The 21,974-nt window shown below is 56.8% G+C and overlaps 1 protein-coding gene across 1 annotated transcript; it reads right to left on the reverse strand.

Annotated features, from left to right (window-relative positions):
* Positions 1-1,705: 1,705 nt before the first annotated feature.
* On the reverse strand, positions 1,706-21,640 carry LOC128138520 (adenylate cyclase type 10-like). Its single transcript, XM_052779746.1, has 23 exons — positions 21,540-21,640; positions 20,890-21,020; positions 20,185-20,309; positions 16,589-16,693; positions 15,429-15,467; positions 14,638-14,781; positions 13,703-13,908; positions 13,172-13,265; positions 12,766-12,854; positions 12,004-12,195; positions 11,768-11,889; positions 11,055-11,131; positions 10,562-10,751; positions 9,598-9,650; positions 8,018-8,170; positions 7,829-7,911; positions 7,103-7,369; positions 6,489-6,575; positions 5,769-6,046; positions 5,014-5,150; positions 4,017-4,133; positions 2,727-2,981; positions 1,706-2,028 (listed from the first exon to the last, which is right to left on the reverse strand). The coding sequence occupies exons 3-23, from the start codon at positions 20,300-20,302 to the stop codon at positions 1,706-1,708; spliced, it is 3,129 nt and encodes a 1,042-aa protein (XP_052635706.1). The 5' UTR covers positions 20,303-20,309; positions 20,890-21,020; positions 21,540-21,640.
* Between the last annotated feature and the right edge of the window lie 334 nt (positions 21,641-21,974).

The raw sequence follows: 21,974 nt of genomic DNA on the forward strand, positions 1-21,974 counted from the left end.
CAGCTGGCTGGGCTGGTGGGGGCCTGTCCCCCAGTGCTCCGTGGCATCAGGTCCAGCTCTCAGAAGTGCTGCGGTGTGCAGGACTGCTGTCTGGGCACAAGGGGCAGCTGCTGGTGTTGGGCCGGGCTCCCTGAACTGTGGAGATGCACCTGTGGAGAGAGGAGGCTGCTGAGGCCCCGCTGCAGCTACAGTGCCAGGTGGGTGTGGGGCAGCGCTGGGTGCACCATGGGGTGCGGGCACCCATCTGCATGTGGGAGCTGTGGGTACAGAGAGCTCTGTGCAGAAAACGGGGTGCCCTCGGGGGGGGGGGCCCTCGGTTGGGGCTCTGCTTGCCTGCCCATGGCTCATCTGCTCTCGGCTCTGACCATCCTGACCTGCCTGCTCTGCACATGCTGGGAAGGAGCCCTGACACCAGCAGGCTGATGGGAACAAAGCTGGGCACAGCACTGCAGGGCCAAGAGAGCCTCCTGTTCGCCTTTCTCAGCGTGCCTGGCAGAGACCAGCACTCGGCTCCCCTGCCCGTCCCTGACCAGACAAGGTGACAGTCTTGGCTCTCTGTTCTGGTGCTCTCCATCCTCTCTTCAGAATATGTATCCAAAGAGATAATGTACCCATGCACAGACAACCCCTCTCACATCTATGCTGAGAACAGTGGCAGTGTTGGGGTGCAGATGGGACAGACTGACTCTCTTTCTCCAAAGCAAGGGCGAGAGCTGGGAAGGTTCCTCACCACGGTCTGAGCTGCTGGGACACCCTGGCCAAGGTGAACCTCTGGGATTTACGGCATCACCTAACAGGGTGATTTCTGCTGGGAGGTTCACTGGCAGGCAGATGTCACGATTGCAGTTCTCACTTTTTATGGCCATATCTGCCTCCGTCTGTTGCTGGGTCTGCTCTTGTCGAGGCAGGGTCACTTTTAACTAACACTTGCCACAGGAGGAAGGGGTTTCACAAAAGAGTGCCCATGAATTGAGAGGCCAGTTAAAACATCTTACAGCAGAAATCTCAGTAGAGTTTGGCTGGTAACTGACTCGGCACTCCAGAATACCCTACCTCTAAATGTTTCATGGCTAATAGCAGCCATCTAATACAGAAGTTTGGCAAAAAAACCTCCCAACAACTCACCGTTGTCTCTTCCTCCACAGACAGATCACACAACACAGTATCATCCCAAACAGCACGGAGCCCAAGACTGCCACGGCGCTGTCCCGATCCAATATCGGGGAGGGTTCTTAAACGATCCCAAGAGCGAGATTAAGACACAAACGAGGTCAGATGCCGTACAACCTTACAAGTTTTATTTCCTATAACAACTGATAATAGCGACAGGACAGGGGGAAGAAGAAAGAAAAAAGTGGCAGGCCTAAGCAAGAAGACAGGAGAGATGCAGCAAGACTAGTTACCACCACCACGAAGCCAGCAACGTCCCGTTGACTCGATCTTGGTGCAGGTGATGGGGGTCCAAGTTCCAGGTTGCAGCAGACAGACGATGATGACAAGTCCCAGTTTCAAGCGCTGATTATCAATCCCTTGCAGTTCCTTTCAGTTCCTTTTTCCAGTCCCTTGCAGTTCCTTTTTCGAGGGAGGAGTACGCAGTTTTTCCGAAGAGTTCAGCCATTCCCACAGAGACTGCTAGCTTCAGGCGGATATGGTGATTTCTTCAGGGCCTTCAGCACGTACTCCCCACAGCAACAGGATGCTGAGGCTAGCAAATGGTCAGCTGTTCTCCTGCGAGCACCAAGGCCTCCCAGCTGTGAGGGTCACCCTGCTCAGCAGGGCCCTGACTGCTCCCTCCCTCCCAGGTTCTGGTGACGGTGAAGCGGTGGAAGGCAACAAAGTCCCCTTGGCCGCAGCTCTTGCATTTGTGCGCGTGCCGCTCCAGGAAGGCGGCGCACTTGCGGTGCAAGGCGACCCGCTGTCTCTCGGGCCACAGCTCGTAGGCAGCCTCCCGTGGCAGTGGGACACAGAAGACCAGCACGCCAGACTGCCGCTCCGTGGTCTTCTTGCTCGGAGAGGGTCTCTCCACACCTGCAGGGCAAAGGGCCTTTGCATCAGCCTGAGCTGGGGCCAGGGCTCAGGGCCGTCCCAGCCGGGGGCATGAAAGTCGTGCCTTGGTGAGCATCCTTAGCAGCAAACCGGTGCTACTGCACACCGAGCCTTGCAGGACAAGGCGAAAGGGCCCGCCTTGCCTTGCTGATGCTAGCACAGCCCTGGGGACACAGTGCTCAGCTGTGCTCCAGACAGGAGCTGGGGATGTTGCCGCCAGCCGAAGCAAGCCCCGGCCAGTGCTTTCTCTCCGCTCTTGGCAAGGCAGTCCCCAGCCTCCTGAGCTTCCCCTGCTGCACCACAGGGGAATCAAAGCTGAACAAAAGCCTCTCAAAGGGCCTGGGGCACTTTGGAGGGCATCTTTGATCTGGATGCCGCAGGCAACTGGGAGAGGATATCGGTGATTCCAGATGCCCTCCCGTGCCTGCGCTACGAGCAGCACTTGAAGGCAGAGGAGCAGAGGCACTTGGGACGGCTGGTGGGAACTTCCCTCCAGCGCAAAGCTAGTGTTCTTTGAGATTGACTTGTAAGATCTTTGAACAAGCCATCCCGAACCGCCATGCCTGCCTGAGCTCCACCCAGCCATTACTGGGGCAGAGGGGGGAAGTGCACCATGCCCTGGGGAGCCCCACCAGGACACAGCTGGGAGCTCCCTTGGCCTCTTTACTGCTACCACTTACCACTCCCTGCCTGCCGAGAGGTGCCTGGCCTCTTGGTAGGATCTCGGACATCTTCTGGCACCTCTGTGGTTTTCAGCCACTTAAGGATGTTGTCGCTCACCAGCATGTCCAACAAGCAATTCATCTTGTGCCTCATGCCATCAGGAAGGATGTGCGACAGCAGCTGGGTGGTAAACACTGGCCCGATGACAGCTGCAAACTTCAAAACCGTCTGCTTCAGTGGCTTTATCCGGTCCAGCTGGGCCAGCGCAATCTCTGTCAAAAAGAAGCAACACCTCTTTCTCTCTTGCCTGTTTCCCATGCTGAGGCTGGAGAGGCTGGAAAGTCTCAACACATGAAACGGGGTCGACTTTGGCCTCTTCTCCTCGGCACCGCACCTGCTGGGCAATTGCAACCCAGGGCAGGCGTCTTCAAAATGGCTCCGCACCTGTTGGAATCGCAGGCCACAAGGCCTGGGGAAGAGCGAGACGCTCAAACAAACACTCGCCCACCTGGGGTGAGGAGGGCAGGATCCAGCAGGTACATGCATCCATGATGCGCCCTACCACATCTGGAGTAGGCTTTTGCCCAACAGCGCGCACAGAAAACAGAGAACCTTCCCCACCGCAGAGGTGGACTCAGAACTCCCCACAGTGGCTCTCTTAACTTGGCCAGACAATACTATGCCTTTCGTTTGGTTTTCGTTGTTTTGGGGGACAGGACGGGACGGGACAAAACAACTTAATAGCAGGAACGCTTTAGCATGACGTTTCTTCAAGGGTCATACAAATGGCTACGGCTAGAGAGGAGGGACAGTCGTTGACAGCTCCCCCATCCAGCTCCCCTGGCTATGGAGGGATTTCCGTGCCAATCCACAGAAAAAAACCAATGGATTTGGTTTGGATTAAGTGCCTTGAGACCACCGTTAGCTGGGGAGCTTAAGAAGAGAATAGCGAGGGCAAAGCCGCGATCACAGCTGAGTCAGCAGCAAGTCAAAGACTTTTCCCAGCAAAGCATTTGTTTCTGTGAGAAAAGGGAGCCGTCCTAGTGTTGCACCAATAGCCTTTTCTCTCCTACCTGCTGCTGGAAAGCAGCCAGCAGGCTCACAGCTGGTCCACGCCCAGGAGGGGAAAATGGCTGCCCGCAACCCCAGGCCTGTTTCTGGTTGCACTGGAGCCACCTTCCCAGCAGAGCCCCCAAGCTGAGAGGGTGACTCTGCAGCACACAAACGCCCAGCCTCCCTCTAGCCAATGCCCCGCCAAGGGGCCCCAGCACAGCCGTGAGCCGGCAGAGCGGCTCTCGGTCCCTCACCTTTCAAGGTGGTGGGCAGCACCGTGTTCTCCGGGTTCACGTCTGGCCTGATGATGCAGACCCTGCCATCATTCCCCGCGCTGGAGCTCGAGGTTGCTGCGAGGGGTGAAGCCTCAACTGCAGAAGCTGGGTGGAGCAAGAGAACACGAATAAGGCAATGTGCAAAGTAACTTGCGGCTTGCAAATGTTTCAAAATTCGCCTGAGAGGGGACAAGTCCCACTTGACATGGTCCAGTGCAAGCGCAGGGACCTGCATGTGCTGAACGTGGTCATTAAGCACAGCAAAACAGTTCCCACTGCAAGCATTTCTTTGCATAGCCCTCCCGGGACAGACAGGTGTTCTGCCTTCAGACCAGCTTTCCCAAACAGCCCCTCAGTCAAAGCTTCTGGAGTGCCTAGGGGGCAACTGAATGCCCCGCGACAGAAAGCAGCAGCATTGCTGCCTTCGACAGGGCTACCTCCACAGCCAGGGAAACTGCCAGGGATCATGCAAAATGCAGCATCAGCCCTGGCTGTTCCCAAGGCCACAGCACTCCGGCTGGCATGGGGCGCTCGGTGGCATTGCCACCGTTTTCTTCCATTACCAGCACCCTTGTGGGGATTTATGGTTTTGAATTCAAGTTTCCCGGGCCCGTCCCTCGCCTCAAGCTGGGGTTTGTTCTCAAGTGAGCTGGTGTTGGGCCAGGGTAAATTCCATGCCCATTAGAACGCCTAAGAAACACCAGAAACACATGTGCTCTGGAACCATTTCCCCTGTTGTTTTAGCCCCCCAACCCCCGCCCCAAGAATTTAGGCCCCTCCAAGCCACCAGAACTCGCTAGCCCCTGCTTTGGCTGTCCCAACAGCAAGGCACGCAGGAGCCCACGCCTCCGCCAGACCACGTTCTGCACCGCTGCAAGATCTGACTCTGCCCAGACCCGCGGGGGAATGATGGGGCAAGACTGTGCTGCGGAGAATGCGCCACAGCAACTCGCTAGTCAGCAGCAAAGGTGCTTACTGATCAGGCTCTCCCAGTTGTCCTCTGCTTTTTCAGCCCGCCTCCGGGTGCGGAGCAAGAGCATGTCATTGCAAAGAAGGCAGCCCAGCAGCTCCTTGCAGTAATACGGGATCCCCGAGCTTCTTTGGATCAGGAACCTGGACAGGAGCAGACACGGCAGTGACCACCACAAGGGGAGTAAGGTGAAACACGGTTCAGCGGCAAGTCACTTGGGCAATACAGGGTAGCCAGCATCTTTGTCACAGCTGCACCTCGCCTTTGAATGGGACAGTCCTCTGCTGGCTTAGGCTTTTGGGCCCCCCTGAAGCTCCAGCCTTCGCTGAAGTCCATGGGAAAAGAATCGTGGACAACGGCCAAAGTGCAGAGCAGCGAGCCCTGCCTTTCCTCTCCTCAGGAGCCTAGATCCTCTCTGGCAGCAGGGCAGGCCTCTGCCCCAGGGCATCTCCCCCACAGCCTGGCCACCTAGACCAAGGCCTTTTCACAGCCCAGCCACGCCTGGGCTCAGGACTCCTCCTCCCTTCCTCTCTGTGCAGCCGCGAAGGGCTGACACCTCCCACGCTCTGTGTCTCGGCAGTGGCCCACTCTCAGCTCACGCCTGCCAGGACAAGGCATAACGAGCAACCCAGCTCCTAGAGTACTCCCTAGAGTCGGTGATGCTTCTAGTGGCCCTGCGCTCCCTTTCCTGGGGGCTGATTCCCGTCCGTGGTCTGCATAGGTTCAAGCCCTCAGGAAGAGCTCCCCCGCCTCGAACTTACCTCGCTAGATCTGTGCTGTCCACTCTAAGGTTCTGGCAGACTGTCTGCACCACAGCTGAAGGTTTCAGCTCATCCAGACGAAGATAGGTGATTTTCTGGGACGTTGTGTTGTCTGCTGCAGCTTTGCAAAAGCCCTCTGTTCTTGCGTAGCCCGGCGCTAAGCTCATGACCATGAAGTAGGAGACATTTCGGAGCAGGGGTGACATGATACTCCAGGAGGCAGGGTCGATGAAATGGGCATTGTCAATGACGAATATGCCAAATTCTCCTCCAATGGTCTGAAAAAAAGCAGGATGTTCTGAGGGCAATCCAGTGGAATCCCAAGCATCTTGCAGGGGAGGAGATTGAGCCTCTGTCTCTTGAGAGGATGCTCGGAAGTCTCTCCCCAGCCACTTCCCTGCTCAGAAGCTTACTGACTCTTAATTTCTTTGAGATTTTAAGGTCACACCTAACACCACCTGACCTGCAGAAGGAGGCAGCTTGGGCAAGGGAATGCAGAAGCCATTGCTCCTTGTCCAGGGTACACTTGACAAGAGGAAAGTTATGGGGTGTGTTTGTGGGGCTGCGGGGGGGGGGGGGGCGTTCCTCAGGCCCTGAAGGGCGATGGCCCGGGCGTGTGGTCCTCCCACCCGCTCACACTGCTGTGGTGCAGAGCCCGCAGCCAGCAGGCTTGTTTTCCTTCTCTGACCCAGGAGGAAGAAAGGAAGGAGAAATGCTCACCTTCTCTAGCACTTTTGCCCAAGTCGAGTGCAACTCCTTTTTTCTTTCAATTCCACGCATCTCGCGAACCTTGTCCGAAACGGGAAACTGGCCAGAAAAGCAGAGTCAGGGAGGAGCATCGCTCTGGGGCTAGGCACACGAACCCACCAAGCAAGACCGCAGAGCAAACTGCCTCTGCTGGCCTCAGCACCTTACCTCTCCCCAGCACAGGTGCAAGGAGCCACAGTGGGGACTTCACCTGGAGCCTAAAGCAGAGGCCCTCTGCTGAGGATCGCTGGCAGAGCTGGGGCTTGGGGGTGGGCTGAAGAGCTGGTTCTCTGCCTGTAGGACGCTTGGGCTGGCTGGAGCAGACCACTCGCCCAGCACCAGCCTCTCTCCAATGCCACTTCCAAGGTGCTGAACAGGGCACCGGGCACCGCCAGACGCAGCGTGGGACATGAACTCACCCCAGAAAGGGAGCCCCCCAGGGCCCAGGAATGGGAAACCTGTGCTATGACCCCCACGATTCCCACCCCTGAGCTAAGGCACTCCCAGAAGTGCGCCCCCACAACATCAGACCCAGAAAAGCTCACGAGAAGGCCTTCTCCAGGGCCAGAGAGGCCTCTTGCTCTCACCTCGACAAGGAAAATGTCATTGAGGAGGCAAAAGCTGCTCTCTTCAATTGTCCCTCGGAGCTCTGTCTGCAGCGTGTGCTGCCTGGCACCGCACTGTTCACAGTCCTGGAGGCCCAGGGCCCTGGCCATCAGCGTACGGATGGCACAGAAGGACTGCTTCATGTTGACCTCTAGCAGTTCCATGGCAACTACCCTGCCGTGCAAAAGCAAAGGGGACTGAGATCCCCAACAGCCCAAGCCTTCTAAGACAAAAGGGGTGCAGATGCCCTTGGGGGGGGGGGGGCTTGTCAGCCACTCGTCTCAAAGTGCTTCCCAGAGGAGGCCAAGCTTTTCGCTCCTCATACGAGAAAGGGCACAGAGGGGCAGTTGCTGCCAAGCCACCGGGAGAGCCGGGTCCAGACTCTTGTGTCTCCCCAGCGCCGGCCCAGGTCTCGCTACGTCCCCCTGCAGAGGAACTCATGGGGCTAAGGGGCAAGGATGGAGCAAGTGGCGGCTTTGCCTTTGGGCTGCAGGCCTTAGCAGCCTGCTTCCCAGACCACAGGAAGGCTTTTCTGCCCCAGTGCTCCTTCTGGGAAACAGGCAGAGGGCAAGCAGGGCTTCCGAGACAGGCCACCCTGCTGTCTGTTGGGTCTGGAGTCAGATGAAAAGCATTGGGCTTGGGCTCTTTCTTTCTCTCTGTGCCTGGCCCAGAAGTGAAGGAGGAAAGGGCATGGCTCAAGAAGCCACCTCCAGCTCCCCAGAGATGTAGAGGCGGGAGCAGAGCATGCAGGTGCTCCTAGGGAGTGTCTCCAGGAGGCTTTCTCGAGAGGCTGCAGTCCAAGGGCCAGGCGCACCGGCAGAGGGGACGGAATGTTCTATGGCTGCCAGGTGATGGGCAGGGGCAGCGTCCCAAAGCTAGAGGTCAAAAACCTGTACCTGTGGCCAGCAGCCTGGCCGAAATAGGCCAGTTCGGTAAGTAAGTGGCTCTTTCCGGAGCCCATCGTCCCTCAAATGCCAGGATGTGCCTTTGTCCTAAGTCCTCGTAGGCTTTCAAGCAGCTGCCAAAGAGGTCAATCTCCTTCTCCCGACCTGTGAAGACAAACAAGAAAACCAGCTGCTGGGTGTGCTGAAAAGCAGAGAGATGTCACTTTGGCTGGCACCCTCCACTGCAGTTCCCTGTCCCGCCACCACTTCCACCAGCCTGCCTACAGCCAGACCTCCTTCCTGCCCTCTCATCCCAGCTTTTTTACCTCTGCCTTCCTCAGAGCGGGAGGGGGCCCGCCTGCCCCACAGCGCAGCTCCTATGCCTTCTTCCCCGTCCCACCACCCTCTGCCCTCCCACAGGCACAGAGGTTCAGCTGGCCCCATGCAACTCCCCGCAGTGATCCAGCACAAGACTGGAAGAGATGATGCGAGTTGCTGCAGCATCTCCTTGCTGTAGCATGAGCCACAGGGCACTTCCTGGTAGCCGAGGCAGCATCTTCAGTGTCTTTTGGCTGGGCTAGAGTGAATTTTCTTCAGTGATAGCTCCTACAGTGCTATGGTTTGGATTTGTGACCAGACACGGGTGTTGCTAACACAACGCTGTTTCGGTTATTGCTGAAGAGTGCTTGCACAGCGTCAAGGCCTTTACCATTTCTGATGCCACCCCGCCAGCGAGCAGGCTGGGGCACACAAGAAGCTGGGAGGGGGCACAGCCACGACAGCTGACCCCAACTGCCCAAAGCCCTATTCCATACCATATGATGCGGTGCTTGGCAAGAAGAGCTAGGGGAAAGAGGGAGGAAGGGGGGACGTTTGGAGTTACGGCGTTTGTCTTCCCAAGTCACCGTTACGCATGATGCAGCCCCGCTTTCCTGGAAATGGCTAGACACCTGCCTGCCAATGGGAAGCAGGGAACGAATGCCTGATTCGACCTTGCATGCTTGCACAGCTTTTGCTTTACCTATTAAGCTGTGTGTGTCTCAGCCCAGCACTGTTCTCACTTTTACCCTTCTGATTCTCTTCCCCATCCCACTGGGGGCAGCGCGTGGCTCTGTGGGGCTGAGCTGCCTCCCGGGGTTAACCTGTAACAGGGCCCAAAACCTCCAGCAAGACACCGCGTGATTAAAGGCACCCCGTGTGTCCTGACGTTTCCATGTCTACACCCAGATGATGCCAAGAAAGGATCTCTGAGGAGTACAAGGGGGAGAACCCACCACCGGAACTCTCCGTCAGTCTGGCAGAAGGCAATCTCTTTCCTGATCCCAAAGACATAGCCCCCAGGTGTGAGCAGCTCCGTAGCTGAAAGGTACCTTCGTACCAGGTCTGGAGCACGGCAAGGCAGCACCAGGCGCCTCACCCTGCTTTCCACCCCAAAGAGATCAACCAAGTAGGGGCCAAGAGAGGCCGCACTTCCTTAGGGCCGCTGCAGGCAACACCATCCCCGGCAAAAGCTTCTCCCTTCCCAGCATGGCACTAGAAGTTACTGAGGGGAAGAAACTGGGCTTCAGAAGAGCAAGGCATTCTCCACCTACCCAGTAAGGGGGCGTACTCTGACCTCTTCTTGGCAAGACCCATGCCAAATATGCTAGAAGCAGGGGAAAAGAAAACACAAGTCAATTAGCTGGTGAGAAGCCAGGGGACACAGAGAAGCAGCCTGGCGTAGAGGGGCAGGATGTGCTCCTCGTGCACCTGCTTTTCTTGCGAGCAGCATGTTTTCCCCTGTATGCACCCCCACCCATAGTTCAAGCTGCACGCTAGGACAGCTTCAAGCATAAAGAAGCCCAACGGCCATGGCAGGACAGGAGAACGTATCAAGAGTCCACCACCAGAGGCCAAACCAAGAGACATCGGAGACATGTGAAAGGAGCCAGGGCGTGCTGTTGGCTAGCACACGCTGGCAAAGAGAAACAAGTGTCTTGGAAAGGAGGACTTGTGTCACTGAATGGGTTGGGATGCCAAGCACCTTAGCACCTTTGGCTCAAGTCCTCCTGTAGTTTCCAAGAGATGGCAATGTTAACATTCAAACCGTCATCCAAAGAGAAGGTCAAATCCTGGCCCAGAGGAAGAGCTGACATTTCAGCAGGAAGACATGAGGAAGAGTGTCCCCATGGTCCACATTTCCCCATGGGAACCAGGCTGGCCCAAAGCTTCCTGCTCGGAAGCAGCCGGGACAAAAACCTCCTTGGGTCAGCATTACCAGGGCACGTGGTGGAGCAAGCACAGTTGAAAGCCATTTGGACAGAGCCTGCAAGGCCAGGTTGTGTCTGCCAAGACAGGCAAACCTTCCCCATCCCTGTGGCTTCGCTCCCGCTCTCTTAGCAGCAGGAGACAGCAGGGGAGAGAGGCAAAAAGCCTCCCGCGCCAGGGCTTCTCACCGTCTCAGCCACAGGCAAGGGAGACCAGCTTGGTCTCTCTCTGCCTAATTCCTCTTTGCTGGCCAAGGCTGCACCCTTGATGCCACAATCCCCTCATCCAGCCCTCTCAGAGGTCACTCACCTCTTCTTGGTGATCCCCACATATTGATAGACAGTGCCAGGATGACTGAGGCCTTTCATCTTTCTCTCCGGCAGCTCCTTGAAGTAGTAAGGGGGCAGCCGAGAGGAGGCGTAGGTCACTGCATCACAGGACACCAGCCCAGGGTAGTGCACCATCATCCGGGCTGCCAAATTCACCTTCTGGCCAATGACTGCCAGAGAGAGAGAGAGCGCGCGTGCGTTGACATCTCCGTGCGACCAGCCCCGTGGCGCCCTTCCAGGCCAATGGCTGCCTCACCTCCAGCACAGGCCAACCCCACAGCGGAATCAGCAGAACCCAGGGGAACAAACGGCCACAGAGCCCATTCTCCTGCCATGGGCCAGGACCCGCACTGCCTGGGCCGCTCCTGACCGGCTGCTGGGAAAGCCCTCTCCCAGCCCGCCTTCCTCTTCCAGAGTCCTATGCTTAAGCAGGCCCATGCCAGCCTCCCGCGCCTCAGACGCACGCCTCCTACCTGTGTATTCATGCCTCAGAGGGTGGCCGGTGACTCCGCAGAACACCGTCCCACTGGTAACTGCAACAGACACCGCCCTGGCACACAGGGAAACAGCGCAGCTTCAGCAGCGCCCCAGGCGCAGTCCTGCCCGCCCAGATTCATCCCTTCCCGCACCTCCCCTCGGCGCTAGCCTGGGCCACCCGCCATCCTGTCTGGCCAGCGTGGGTCTTGGGGACGTGGAGAGCTCAGGGGCGCAACATACCCACGTTGCAAGGGACAAAGGACGGGGTAGAAGGCACGTGGGAAGTTTTGGACGCTTCCCCTGAGGCCACATTCCCTGAGCTGCAACCTGCAGAAGGCCACAGCCCTCTCGTGAGCAAAGAGGGAGGGAAGAAGGCACCCATGATGTCACTGCCTGCGATGGCAGCAACCTGAGATCAGGCGGCTGGACCCCATCCCGTTCGTGGGCCAGTCGCCCAGAAGGGCCTGCCTCTGGCACCAAGGAGCCTCTCGCCCTTGCAAGGGCTCGTTCCAGCACGGTGGCTAGCAGGGTGTGCTTGGAGGGACTCCGCCTGGCTGCCAAGGGCTAAGTCCGGGGCTCGCCTGCCACCTCCCAGGGCACTGGCCTCCTTCCTGCCAGGGACGAGGCAGAGCAAGCTAGAAGACACGTCTCTTTCTGGGAAGCCCCCTTGCACCATCGCAGGCAGCATGCACCCCCACCACACGCTCACTCTGTTTCCATGAGCATCATGGAGCAGGAATTGAAGATCTGACTAGCACTCTGCAAGGCGTGAATGCTCTCGTAGGGCAGCTTTTCTCCGCCGAGGCCAAACACACAGAGGAACACGCAGCCCTGCCAAGGACAGATGCAGCACATCTTGCTACAGTGCCTAAGAGGGAGCCTCTCCCTCTTGCTCACCGCCCACCCTCTCAGGGTGGGGGGAAGCGATTGCTCCCACACACTTACTTTATCAAACAGGACGATTTTGTTGATTTCGCCTTTGTGAGGACAGAGGATTTCCAGCATCATCCTGCTGGCATCGTGGACGGCGGTGTGGATGGCCACTGTGTTGATACCTGCAGTCAACTGCAGTTGGACGAAGAGGCTGGTGACTGGCCGTAGCTCAGAGAAGAGTTCCAGCGGCACTCTGTCATCAAGCTGGAAGACAAGAGCACGATGGCTTCACCAGCCTGCTCTCCCGGGGGCTTACTCCCCATACCAGATACCGAGGGAGAGCAGGCATACTGGCAATAGCAGGTACTACCCGAGGAAGGGCTAAATCCTCCTCTCGGTGCAAATGGCGGGCAGGCTGCCCAGCCTGTGGCAGGCAGATACCGAATCGTTAACGCAAATGACAAAGGAGAGAAAGTTGCTCCGGTAACACCCCATCCTGGGACAAGTATGGACATGAGGGGCGACCCGCAGGGATGCTCTGGGGACTTCAGTGCAACCTCCCCTTTATCCCATTGTCACGACCGCAGCACATCCAGAACCATACCCACAGAAAAGACAGACAGACAGAAGTCTGCCTCCCACCACCCATATCTCTCTGAGAACAACACACGCAATGGTGCAGCACCAGTGCCCCCTGGCTCAGTTTCCCCGCGTTGTCTTCTCAGGGTGCGTTTTCTTCTGTTTGTCTGTTCTCGTGAGAACTCCATCTCTGCAATGCACCACTTCTTCTGCCCTCCAAAAATGCAGCCCCCAGCAGTGGTGGCCTGGACGTACCTTCCTGAGAGCAGCTTCTGATATGTACTTGCTAAGCATGTCGTGCGCATTAGGACCGCTGGGCAGGGGAAGAGCGGGCCTCATGGCACCTGAGGAGAGAAAAAGCAGGTGGTTGCTGGGAGGATGGGACTACGAGGTGTTGGAAAGCAGGGGCTGGCACTGGAAACGGGGGAGAAAGAGTCTTCTGCGTTTGCTCATGTTGCCACCTCCAGATGCTCACGGCAGTGCTGTCCCCTGGAGGGAGAAGGCAGCAGCAGCCACTGCCCCAGCTGATGCACACAAGGGCCAAAAGCATGAGTGCTAACCGAAAGGAGGAAGAGGGCGGGGGTGGTTCCTCTCTGGCCCCTGAAGCAGCCAGGCCCCACCTTTCCAGGCAATCTGCGAACAAGGTGAAGTTGGCACTCACCTTCCCCTTCCAAGCGGCGGCTCCTTGGGTGTTGCACAAGCTTGCGTAAAGCGTCTTGGCATTCTGACCAAGACATCCGATCCATGCCTGTAACCTGAAGACACACGGCGTGAAGGCACTGCCACTGGCCTCCCCAGGAGTCCCAGGGGACAAAGCCCGCCCTCCACCGTCACTGCCCAGAAAAGGGGAGAACAAGCCCACCTGGCTGGATGGGACAGCAGTGCTTCCTCAGAAGCACCGGAGCTGGGCAGGCATCATCCAAGCATCCCCCAGCTGTCAACCACAGCGCCATGACCCACAGAGGATATTGCTGGTGGGGCCAAAACCCTCCCAGTGCCTCCCGACCCCTCAAACCAAGCAAGCCCAGCCCACTGTTACCCCTGAGATGGAAGGACAAGAGCTTCAGCTGCCTACCCACTTCCACAGCTCCAACTCTCTCCACATCCAGCTCCTCAGCCTTCTGACACCTCCCTCCTTCATGTCCAGGTCTGGGTCCTCAAAATGGCTCTACAGGCCATCCCATCCACCTACCTTCACAGCTCTTTTGCCTGCAGGGCGCCTGGTCCTGAGCCGGTGCTGCTCACAGAGCTCCCAGGAGGTGGCCGAGAGGATTACTTCACCTGCGTTCGCAAGCTCTTCGGCCTCACGAACTTCATCCAGGGCCTGGCCACAGATCAAGAAGTACTGCCGCCTCCTGTCTCCGACTAGCAGGAGGTCCATGGGCCCTGCAGAGATCCCTGGTGAGAGAGAGAGGGAGAAGCAGCACTGACACAGGGAAGATTTGGAGCTCTACAGCCCCCAGCATCTCAGCTGTTCAGAACCTAATCTGAAGCCCAGTGGGGAGGGCATTATGGAAGGGGAGGGCATCCTCCATCCTCCATCCTCCTCAGGGGCATACTGACACAGGTCCCTGAAACGGGTGTCTAGAAATAGACAGTGTGTTGAGAGTGCCGGGTGTCTTAGCCAGCTGCCTGCCCAGAAGCCCAGCAGCCTGCCCAGAAGCCCAGCAAACCAGGCGGGCTTGATCACTGCCTGCTCCACCAACATGCAGGCAGGTTGTAGCTGTCTGCTTGAGAACACACGACAGCCTGCCAAAGCCCTTCCCAGAGCCATGTGCAAAGCAGCTCCCCTTTGCTCTTTGTGAGAGGCAGGGGAGAATCCAGCAGGGCAAAGGATGCAGAGCTGCCCCCACCTGAAAAAATGGAAAGATAACTACCTCCCACAGACATCTGTGCTAAATCAGACATTCAAGGACCCTCATACTTGATCTGACGCCCGCTTTGCCTTTAAGCTTCCTCTGCAGTTGCAAACGCACGCAAACCCAGCAGGCCTGGTCTCCCATCCCCACCCAGACTACAGCTGGCCCCTTAAATGCTCACAGGAGATGCTTTCCTTTGGCACTAGCCCCAGTACGGATCCCCCCATTCCCTGCCAGCGAGAAGCACCCCGTGCCACAGCGCCCGTACCTATCTTCAGTCGGACCTTCTGACCCACGCGCGTGTCACGATTCCCATACTTCCTCTGGATCTGCCGGCTACATTGCAGCACCAGGCTGATGGTCTTAGCCAGCTCCCGGGGTGGTGCTCTCCACAGCACCAGCACAGCATCCCCTGGGGAAAGTGAGGGAAAGGTAAAGGCTCTGCTGAGACCTGACTCTCCCCGACCTACGCTCAGCGGCAGGGACAGCAGAAACTGGCCGACGTGCTGAGGAAGATGGGCCTGTGGGAGGGCATCGTCCTGGAGGGCCAAACCCTGGGCACCGGCACACCGCTCCTCTCCCGGGCCAGCCTCAGCGGCCGACAGCCGGCAGCGGTGGCACCCCCTGCCCCGAGCGCTCCTCTGCAGCTGCAGCACACCAGGGCCACCTCCTCCCCTCGCAGCCTGGCAGCCCGAGCTCCGCCATCACCAGGGCCTCCCTGCCCCTCACCACCACCCCGACACACACCTTTGGCTGTGCTTTCTAGGGGGTCTCCTCCTCTCAGTGCTTCCTTGCCCCCACCCCCAGCCCAGGGTCCTACCAGCAGGGGCAGAATGAGGGAGACCACAGCCCTTGCCAAAGCCAAACCGGAGGCAGGCAGGCCCAGGGAGAAAGCGAAGCCTGGAGAAAGGGCACTGCACGGGGGGTGCGTGAGTGGCCAGGAAGCTGGCTCAAGGTGCTGCACAGAGCCTCTTGAGAAGGAGAGCACAGCAAACGGCCGCCACAACGCTTAAATGCCGCAGGTCAGCACACGTGGGCATCGTCGTCCTGCGTACATACCAGCAAACTTAAAGATGTCTCCTCCAAAAATCAGCATCTCTGCAGACAGAGAGAAGGAAAGGAAGAGCCATGTGGGCACCTTCTTCCAGAAGCCACAGAGCAAGCCCCTCTACCCCGAGAGGAGCACCCAGGTGAGGGTGCACCGTGGGGCACAGCTCAGGAAAGCACCGCTCTGGCCTGCCTCCCAGGCTCACAGGGGCCACAGCCCTGGTATGTGCACAGCAGGCAGGGAGGCAGGGCTGCGAGCTGCCACCAGATCTCAGAAAGGTGGAGGCTGGAAGGGACCTCTGGGGTCCATCTGGTCCAACCCTGCTGCTCAAGCAGGGCTGCACAGAGCCAGCTGCCCAGGACGGTGGCTAGATCATTTTTTCATAGCTCTAAGGAGGGAGACTCCACAAGCTGCCTGGGCAACCTCTGCCAGCGCTCAGTCACCCTCACACTCAAAAAGTCTTTCCTGACATACAGAGGGAACGGCCTGTGTTTCAGTGCATGCCTGGGGCATGGCCTCTGCTCCTCACACTGGGCAGCACTGGAAAGAGCCTGGCTCTGTCCTCATTGCACCCTCCCTTCAGGTTTTAGACACATTACTAAGATCACCCCCCAAGCCTTCTCTTCTCTAGGCTAAACAGTCCCGGCTCTCTCAGCTTTTCCTCATAGGAGAGATGCTCCAGACCCTTCATCATTTTTGAGGACTCTCTTGCTTTGCTCTACAGGTGCTGCCAAAGAGGTGGCCACAATGTGCTCACGGTCAGCTTAGAAGGGTCAAGATGTCCCCCGTGAAAAGGGGCTCGTGAGGGTGTCACAGACACACACACACACAGAGACACACACACGTATATCAGCGCCAGCATCCTCAGGTCACTCGCACGCTGGCACTTGCTGGATGCCCCCAGCCTGCTCTGGGCACTAATGCATCACCGAGCCGGGTGTTCATGCCAGAAGCACAGAGGAAGCTGCTGAGAAAGCGGGTGCCTCCTCGGCCACAGTGGGGAGCAGAAAGGACCTGTGCCGGTCTTGATTCACCAGGACACCCTGGCTGCTCTTGCTGTTCCTGCAGCCCTTGCAAGGAGACAGGACCAGGCTGCCCAGCATGTCTACCTCCACCCTCCATGAGCAGCCTCACGGCCCGCTGCCAGACAGTCCCGCGGCACGGCTCTTACCCTCCAAAATGTCACACAGGTAGTCATTGAGGGTTTGCGCCAGCTCATCAGTGCCTCTGTCTGGGCCGCTCCTCTGGATGAATTTCTCTGTCAAAGCAGTGAAACCTCTAACAGGGACACCCAGAAGTCAGGAAATGCCCACGTGGGCCAAAGGACCCGGCAGCCAGTTCCATGCTGCCCGGCCCGAGAACCTGTAGGTCACACCTTCCCACGCGCTGGCTCAGTGCTGGCGGTGGCAGCGGTTGACCGCCCAACATAACCTGTCCCCCTCTCTTTGGGCATCCCAGCAGAAGACCTCAGCAGTGACAAGATGGCCACTCTGTCTGAGGTGCCGGGGCAGGGCTCCAAAGGGCCTAGTGTGTCCCAAAAAGGCTCGTGTCCGTGGTTGCTCCTCCCTGCTCCCCCCACCTGAAATATCCGCAAAGAGCAGCACTCCGTGGACAGTCTGAATGGGATTGTCACTCCTGAGACAGTCCTCAACAATGAGACTGGGGAGGAAAGCTGCTGCTTTCTCCAGCTGTGAGTGGTAATGGTTCCTCTCCCAGGCAGAAGCCATCATCAGCGCCCTGTGGCACACGGGGTACCTCAGGAGAAGATGGCCGTGCCCAGCTGGGAGGACGAGGACCTCACCACACAGTGCGACTTGCACAGTGAGCCCGGGGCCTCTGTGCGGGACAACTGGCCCTCCGCCCTCACGGTGGTGGTCACAATCACCCGGCAGTGACCTCCTCCGTAGGTCATCACTTACTTACCCATCCTCTGTCCTCAAGCAACACAATCAGCTAGCAGCGACATCCTCTGTATGTCATCGCCTGCTGAGCAGCTACCGCCGTGGTCCAGTCTCCCTCCTTGACGCTGAGCCGCTGACTCGGAGGCAGCCAGCGCCACCCCACTTCTTGGAGGACAGTGCCGAAGGGAGGCTTGCGCAGCGACCCGTTGCTGAATTTGCAGCGACCTAACTAAGGCCTTGCACCCTAAGAAAGGGTCTTTGGAGGCTCCAAATGAGGCTTCGTACCCTAAATGAGGAGTTTGGCCCCTAAGATGAGGCTTCGGGCCCTCCAGATGAGCATTTGGACCCTCCAAATTGCAGACTGGATCCTAAAAAGGAGGCTTTGGAAGCTAAAAAATGAGGGTTGGGGCCCGAAAATGAGCCTTCGCACACTGTAAATAAGGCTTTGGCCTCTACAACGGAGCCTTTGGCCCTTCCAAATCAGGCTTTGGGCCTTCAGAATGATGCTCTGGGCCCTCAAAAAGTCTTTGCACCTGAAGAGTGGGGCTTGGAACTGATGAATGAGGCTTGGACCCTAAAAATGAGGCTTTGGACCATAAGAAGGAGGTTTTCAACCCTGGAATCGAAGTTTTGGACTCTAAAACTGAGGCTTTGGGCCCTAAAAGAGGGGTTTGGAGCCTAAAAATGCGGGCTTGGAAACGCAGGATGCAGCTTGGACCCTCAAAGCAACTGGCTGGATCCCAAAGGCTTTGGAGCTTGAAAAAGCAGTTTTGGAAAGCCTAAAAAGGCTGCTTTGGGCTCTAAAAAGGAGACTTTGCCAACTGCAGCAGAGCCTCTGGACCATCAAAATGAGTCTTTGGAGTCTAAATATAGACTTTGGACCCTAATGTGAGGCTTTTATCCCTAAAAGCGAGGCTTTGGGCCATAAAAATGTGGGTTTGCGCCCTAAAAGTGAGGCTTTGGATCCCAAGATGATGGTTTGGAGCTTAAAACTGAGTCTTTGGGCCCTGAAAAAGAGAATATGGGCTCTGTAATTGGTTTTGGACCTTACAACTGATACTGGGGGTGCTAGAAATGAGGGGTTGTACCCTAAAGTTGCAGGTTTGAGCACTTTTGTGAGGCTTTGGGCCTCAAAATTAAGGTTTGGTTCCTAAAAAATACTCTTCAGACCTGAAAATGAAGCTCTGGGCCCTGAAAATTTCAACCATAAAAATGAGGGATCCTAAAAATGCATATTCAGACCCTCCAAATGGGCCTCTGGAAGCAAACAATGAGTTATTAGACCCTCAAAATGAGGCTTTGGAATCTACATATGAGGGTCTGGGCCCTAAAAATGAGGCTTGGGGCTCTAAAAGTGGGGGTTGTACTGTAAAAGGGGGGGTTGGACCTTAAAAATGGGTATTTGGACCCTTGAAATGTGGCTTCAGGACCCTAACGATAAAGGGCTGGATTGTAAAAATGATTCTTTGGACCTTGAAAATGAGGCATTGGGCCCTGAAAATCAGGTTCGGACCCTCAAAATTTGAGTTTAGAGACAAGGTTGTGGACCCCGAAATGAGGCTCTGGAGCTTCTAAATAAAGCTTTGGACCATCAAAATGAGGATTTCTTAACAAAAATAAGAGTTGGGACCCTAAAATGAGTATTTGGACACTCAAAATGAGGCTTTGGGACTTAAAAATGTGTATTTGGGCCTTATAAACGAAGCTTTGAACTCTACAAAGTGGCTTTCAGTCCTAAAAATGAAGGTTTGAAACCTAAAAATGAGGCATACTACCCTAGAAGAGAGATTAAAACCCTAAAAATAAGTCCCTGGGCCCAAAAAGTGAGGCTTTGGACCATAAGAAGGAGCTTTTCAACCCTAGAATCAAAGTTTTGGACTCTAAAACTGAGGCTTTGGGCCCTAAAAGAGGGGTTTGGAGCCTAAAAATGCGGGCTTGGAAACTCAGGATGCAGCTTGGACCCTCAAAGCAACGGGCTGGATCCTAAAAGTGATGCTGCTCTATAAAAATGAGATACCTGCTCCTGTGCATGTGGCACCCCTGGTCCTGGTCCTGGCCCTGCTCCCTCCCTTGCCCCAGCTGCCCCTGGCCCACCTCTCACCTGTTTCTCCTGAGGCCGCTCAGCCTCTGCCCTCTCCGGCAGAGGAATTTGGCCACAGGTGACATCACAAGCATCTGCACAAGCCAGGCTCCTGGGCCTGCCCTGTCGGCAGTGACATAAACACCACCACAAGATCCTAAAAATGAAACTGTGGCTTCTTAAAAAAAGGCCATGGGTAATGAAAGGCAGGTTTGGACCCTCCAAATGAGGATTTCAGCCCTCAAAAGCAGGCTTTGTCACTGCAAAGAATGGGGGAGATGCTACAAATACGCTTTGGACCCTGACAACAAGGTGAACCTATTGGTTCCTCTGTGGCCCCCCGAAATGAAGCTTTGATGCCAAATACAGGGCTTTGAGCACTACATTTGAGGCTCAGAGCTGTGAAAGACGGGTTTGGACTCTCTGAATGAGGGTCAAGGCCTTAAGAATGGGACTTTGCTCCCTAGAAATGGTGCTTTAGAAATGAAAATGAGGCTTTGAACCCTGAAATGAGGTTTGGGGCCCTCAAATGATGCTTTGGTACCAAAACCTAAGGCTTTGCACCCTAAAAATGGGTCTTTGGATGCTCAAAATGAGGCTTTGGGCCCTTAAAATTGCAGACCGAATCCTAAAAATGAGCCTATGGTCCATGAAAAGGAGGATTTTGTCCCTAAAAAAGAGGCTTTGGAAGCTAAAAATGAGGCTTTGGGCCTGAAATGAAGCCTTTGGACTCTCCAAACAGGGCTTGGCACCTTCATAATCAGACTTGAAGAAATCGTTACTCACCGGATTTAGTCCTCATCACGACCATCACTCTTCTTAGCAACAGAGGGGAAAGCTCTGGATGACAAAGGATATCAGGATGCGCTCCAGAAAGAAAAGACCAGTGCAAGAAGATCCCCATCACCTAACTGCAAAGGAATAATTCTAGCTCAGTGAAATGGGTACCCAAAATGAAACACACAGAACAGCATCCATCATTGAAACTCTTTCAGTGTCAGTTTTAACTGCTGCAGATCTGCAGGCAGACAAACTTACTGTCACTGTCACAGGGCCCCAAAAGGAGTAATAATTAGCAAACAGAAACTCTACCCATAGCCCATATCTATCTAGCCTTTCAAGGTAAAACAGCTCAGCCTACAGCTCTGAAGATATAGACCAGTCCACACTTACATCCTGGGTCTACCTGCTCCATGATCTGTCTAGAAACTGAAATCACAATCACCTTTGAAAGAGGAGGGAACCTGGGGGGAAGGGGGTTGAAAGGAAGACATTGGTGGAAAAAAGGAAAAGCGTGGGCACGCAATTCAAAATGGAAGGAGCCAAGTTATCCCAAAGACCAGCTCAGGCCGACTCGCTTTTGCTGGCAAAAAGCTGTGCAGCTTGGAGGAAAAAAAGCAGACTTTGGTGCTGGGATGCACACAAATGTCTGAGTTCAGATCTGAAACAGCAGAAAAACCTTGTCAGGGCTCCTTTCCACCGTCCTCCTACCTGGGTGCATGCTGCAACCTCCTTGTTTCCCTGAAGTCCTCCCAGACTAACAGGGACGTGGCATCTGTCCAGTCCACATGCCATGACGAAGAAACAGTTCTAATCGTGGAGCGGGTAGCAGATAACTGCATCTGCAGAAGCAAAGGGGCAGCCACGCCTCAGCTTCCGAGATGCCCAAAGCTGCCCCAGGAGCCCTCGGTGCCCCAGCATTTGCTTGGCCCTGAAGCCCCAGGCACAGAAGGGAAGGACAGTGGTCAGCCCCTGTGGGGAGAGGGACGGGGCTCCGTCCTTCCTTCTGGCCGCAGGAGGATGCCCTGGGCCACCCCAGGACAGGGTGTCTCTCCTCCTCAGCCCCAGGGGAAGGCGAGGCCTGAGGAAGGCCCCGGGTGCTGGGCTCAGCACGGGCGGCGTGACCGGGGCCAGAGCCCTGTCTCCTGCCGGGTGCCGGCCTGGCCGAGGCCAGCGGCTCCCGTCACGCAGCTCCTCCCGCCCGGGGCTGTGGCTGGAGCCCAGACAGAGCCGCCTTTTGGGGAAGACTTGTCGATCCAGAGCGAATCCAGAGCAGATCCCCTCCTGTCCTCTCATGTCCCCTCCCTGAGGGGGCCCAGACCCCACGAGCAGACCGAGGGAGGGCAGACCTGCGCACACACCTTGCGCTGCTGAGAGAACAGCTCCAGGTGAAATGGCCCCTCTTGCAGGCCGTCTCTCCGCAGGCCCAGTGTCCCGGCTGGCTGAGGAGCAGCTGCCCTGGCGGGGGGCAGCTGGCGCAGGGCAGCTCTGTGAGGAGAGGCCCGGGCTGCCCCGCCCGCCCGGCAACAGCTGCGCCATTGGCCACGGCTGAGCCAATCAGCGGAGCCGGTGTTGGCCTGTCAGTCACTGCCGACCTGGGGCGGGGCCGGAGGGGGCAGAGGCGGAGTGGCCTGAGGAGAAATGGGGGAGAGACGGGGTGGGGCAGCCGGGGCAAGGGGGGGACCAGGGCCAAGGCCAAGGCCAAGGCCAGGCCCAGGGCAGGGGCAGGGGCAGGGGCAGGGGCAGGGGCAGTTCCAGTTCCAGTGGCAGGGGCAGGGGCAGTTCCAGTGGCAGGG

Source organism: Harpia harpyja, unplaced genomic scaffold (genome assembly GCF_026419915.1).
Source record: "Harpia harpyja isolate bHarHar1 unplaced genomic scaffold, bHarHar1 primary haplotype scaffold_54, whole genome shotgun sequence".
In the NCBI taxonomy this organism is placed as follows: domain Eukaryota; kingdom Metazoa; phylum Chordata; class Aves; order Accipitriformes; family Accipitridae; genus Harpia; species Harpia harpyja.

Bases quoted from the DNA above. Each gene is read 5' to 3' on its own strand.
- LOC128138520 (XM_052779746.1), bottom strand. From the start codon at position 20,302: ATGGGGATCTTCTTGCACTGGTCTTTTCTTTCTGGAGCGCATCCTGAT. The intron at 7,370-7,828 runs GTGGCTTCTTGA...CCCCCCCCCAAG, and splicing joins ACATCTCTGGGGAGCTGGAG to GGCATCTGCACCCCTTTTGT. The intron at 5,151-5,768 runs GTAAGTTCGAGG...GCTCCTGTCCAG, and splicing joins GACAGCACAGATCTAGCGAG to GTTCCTGATCCAAAGAAGCT.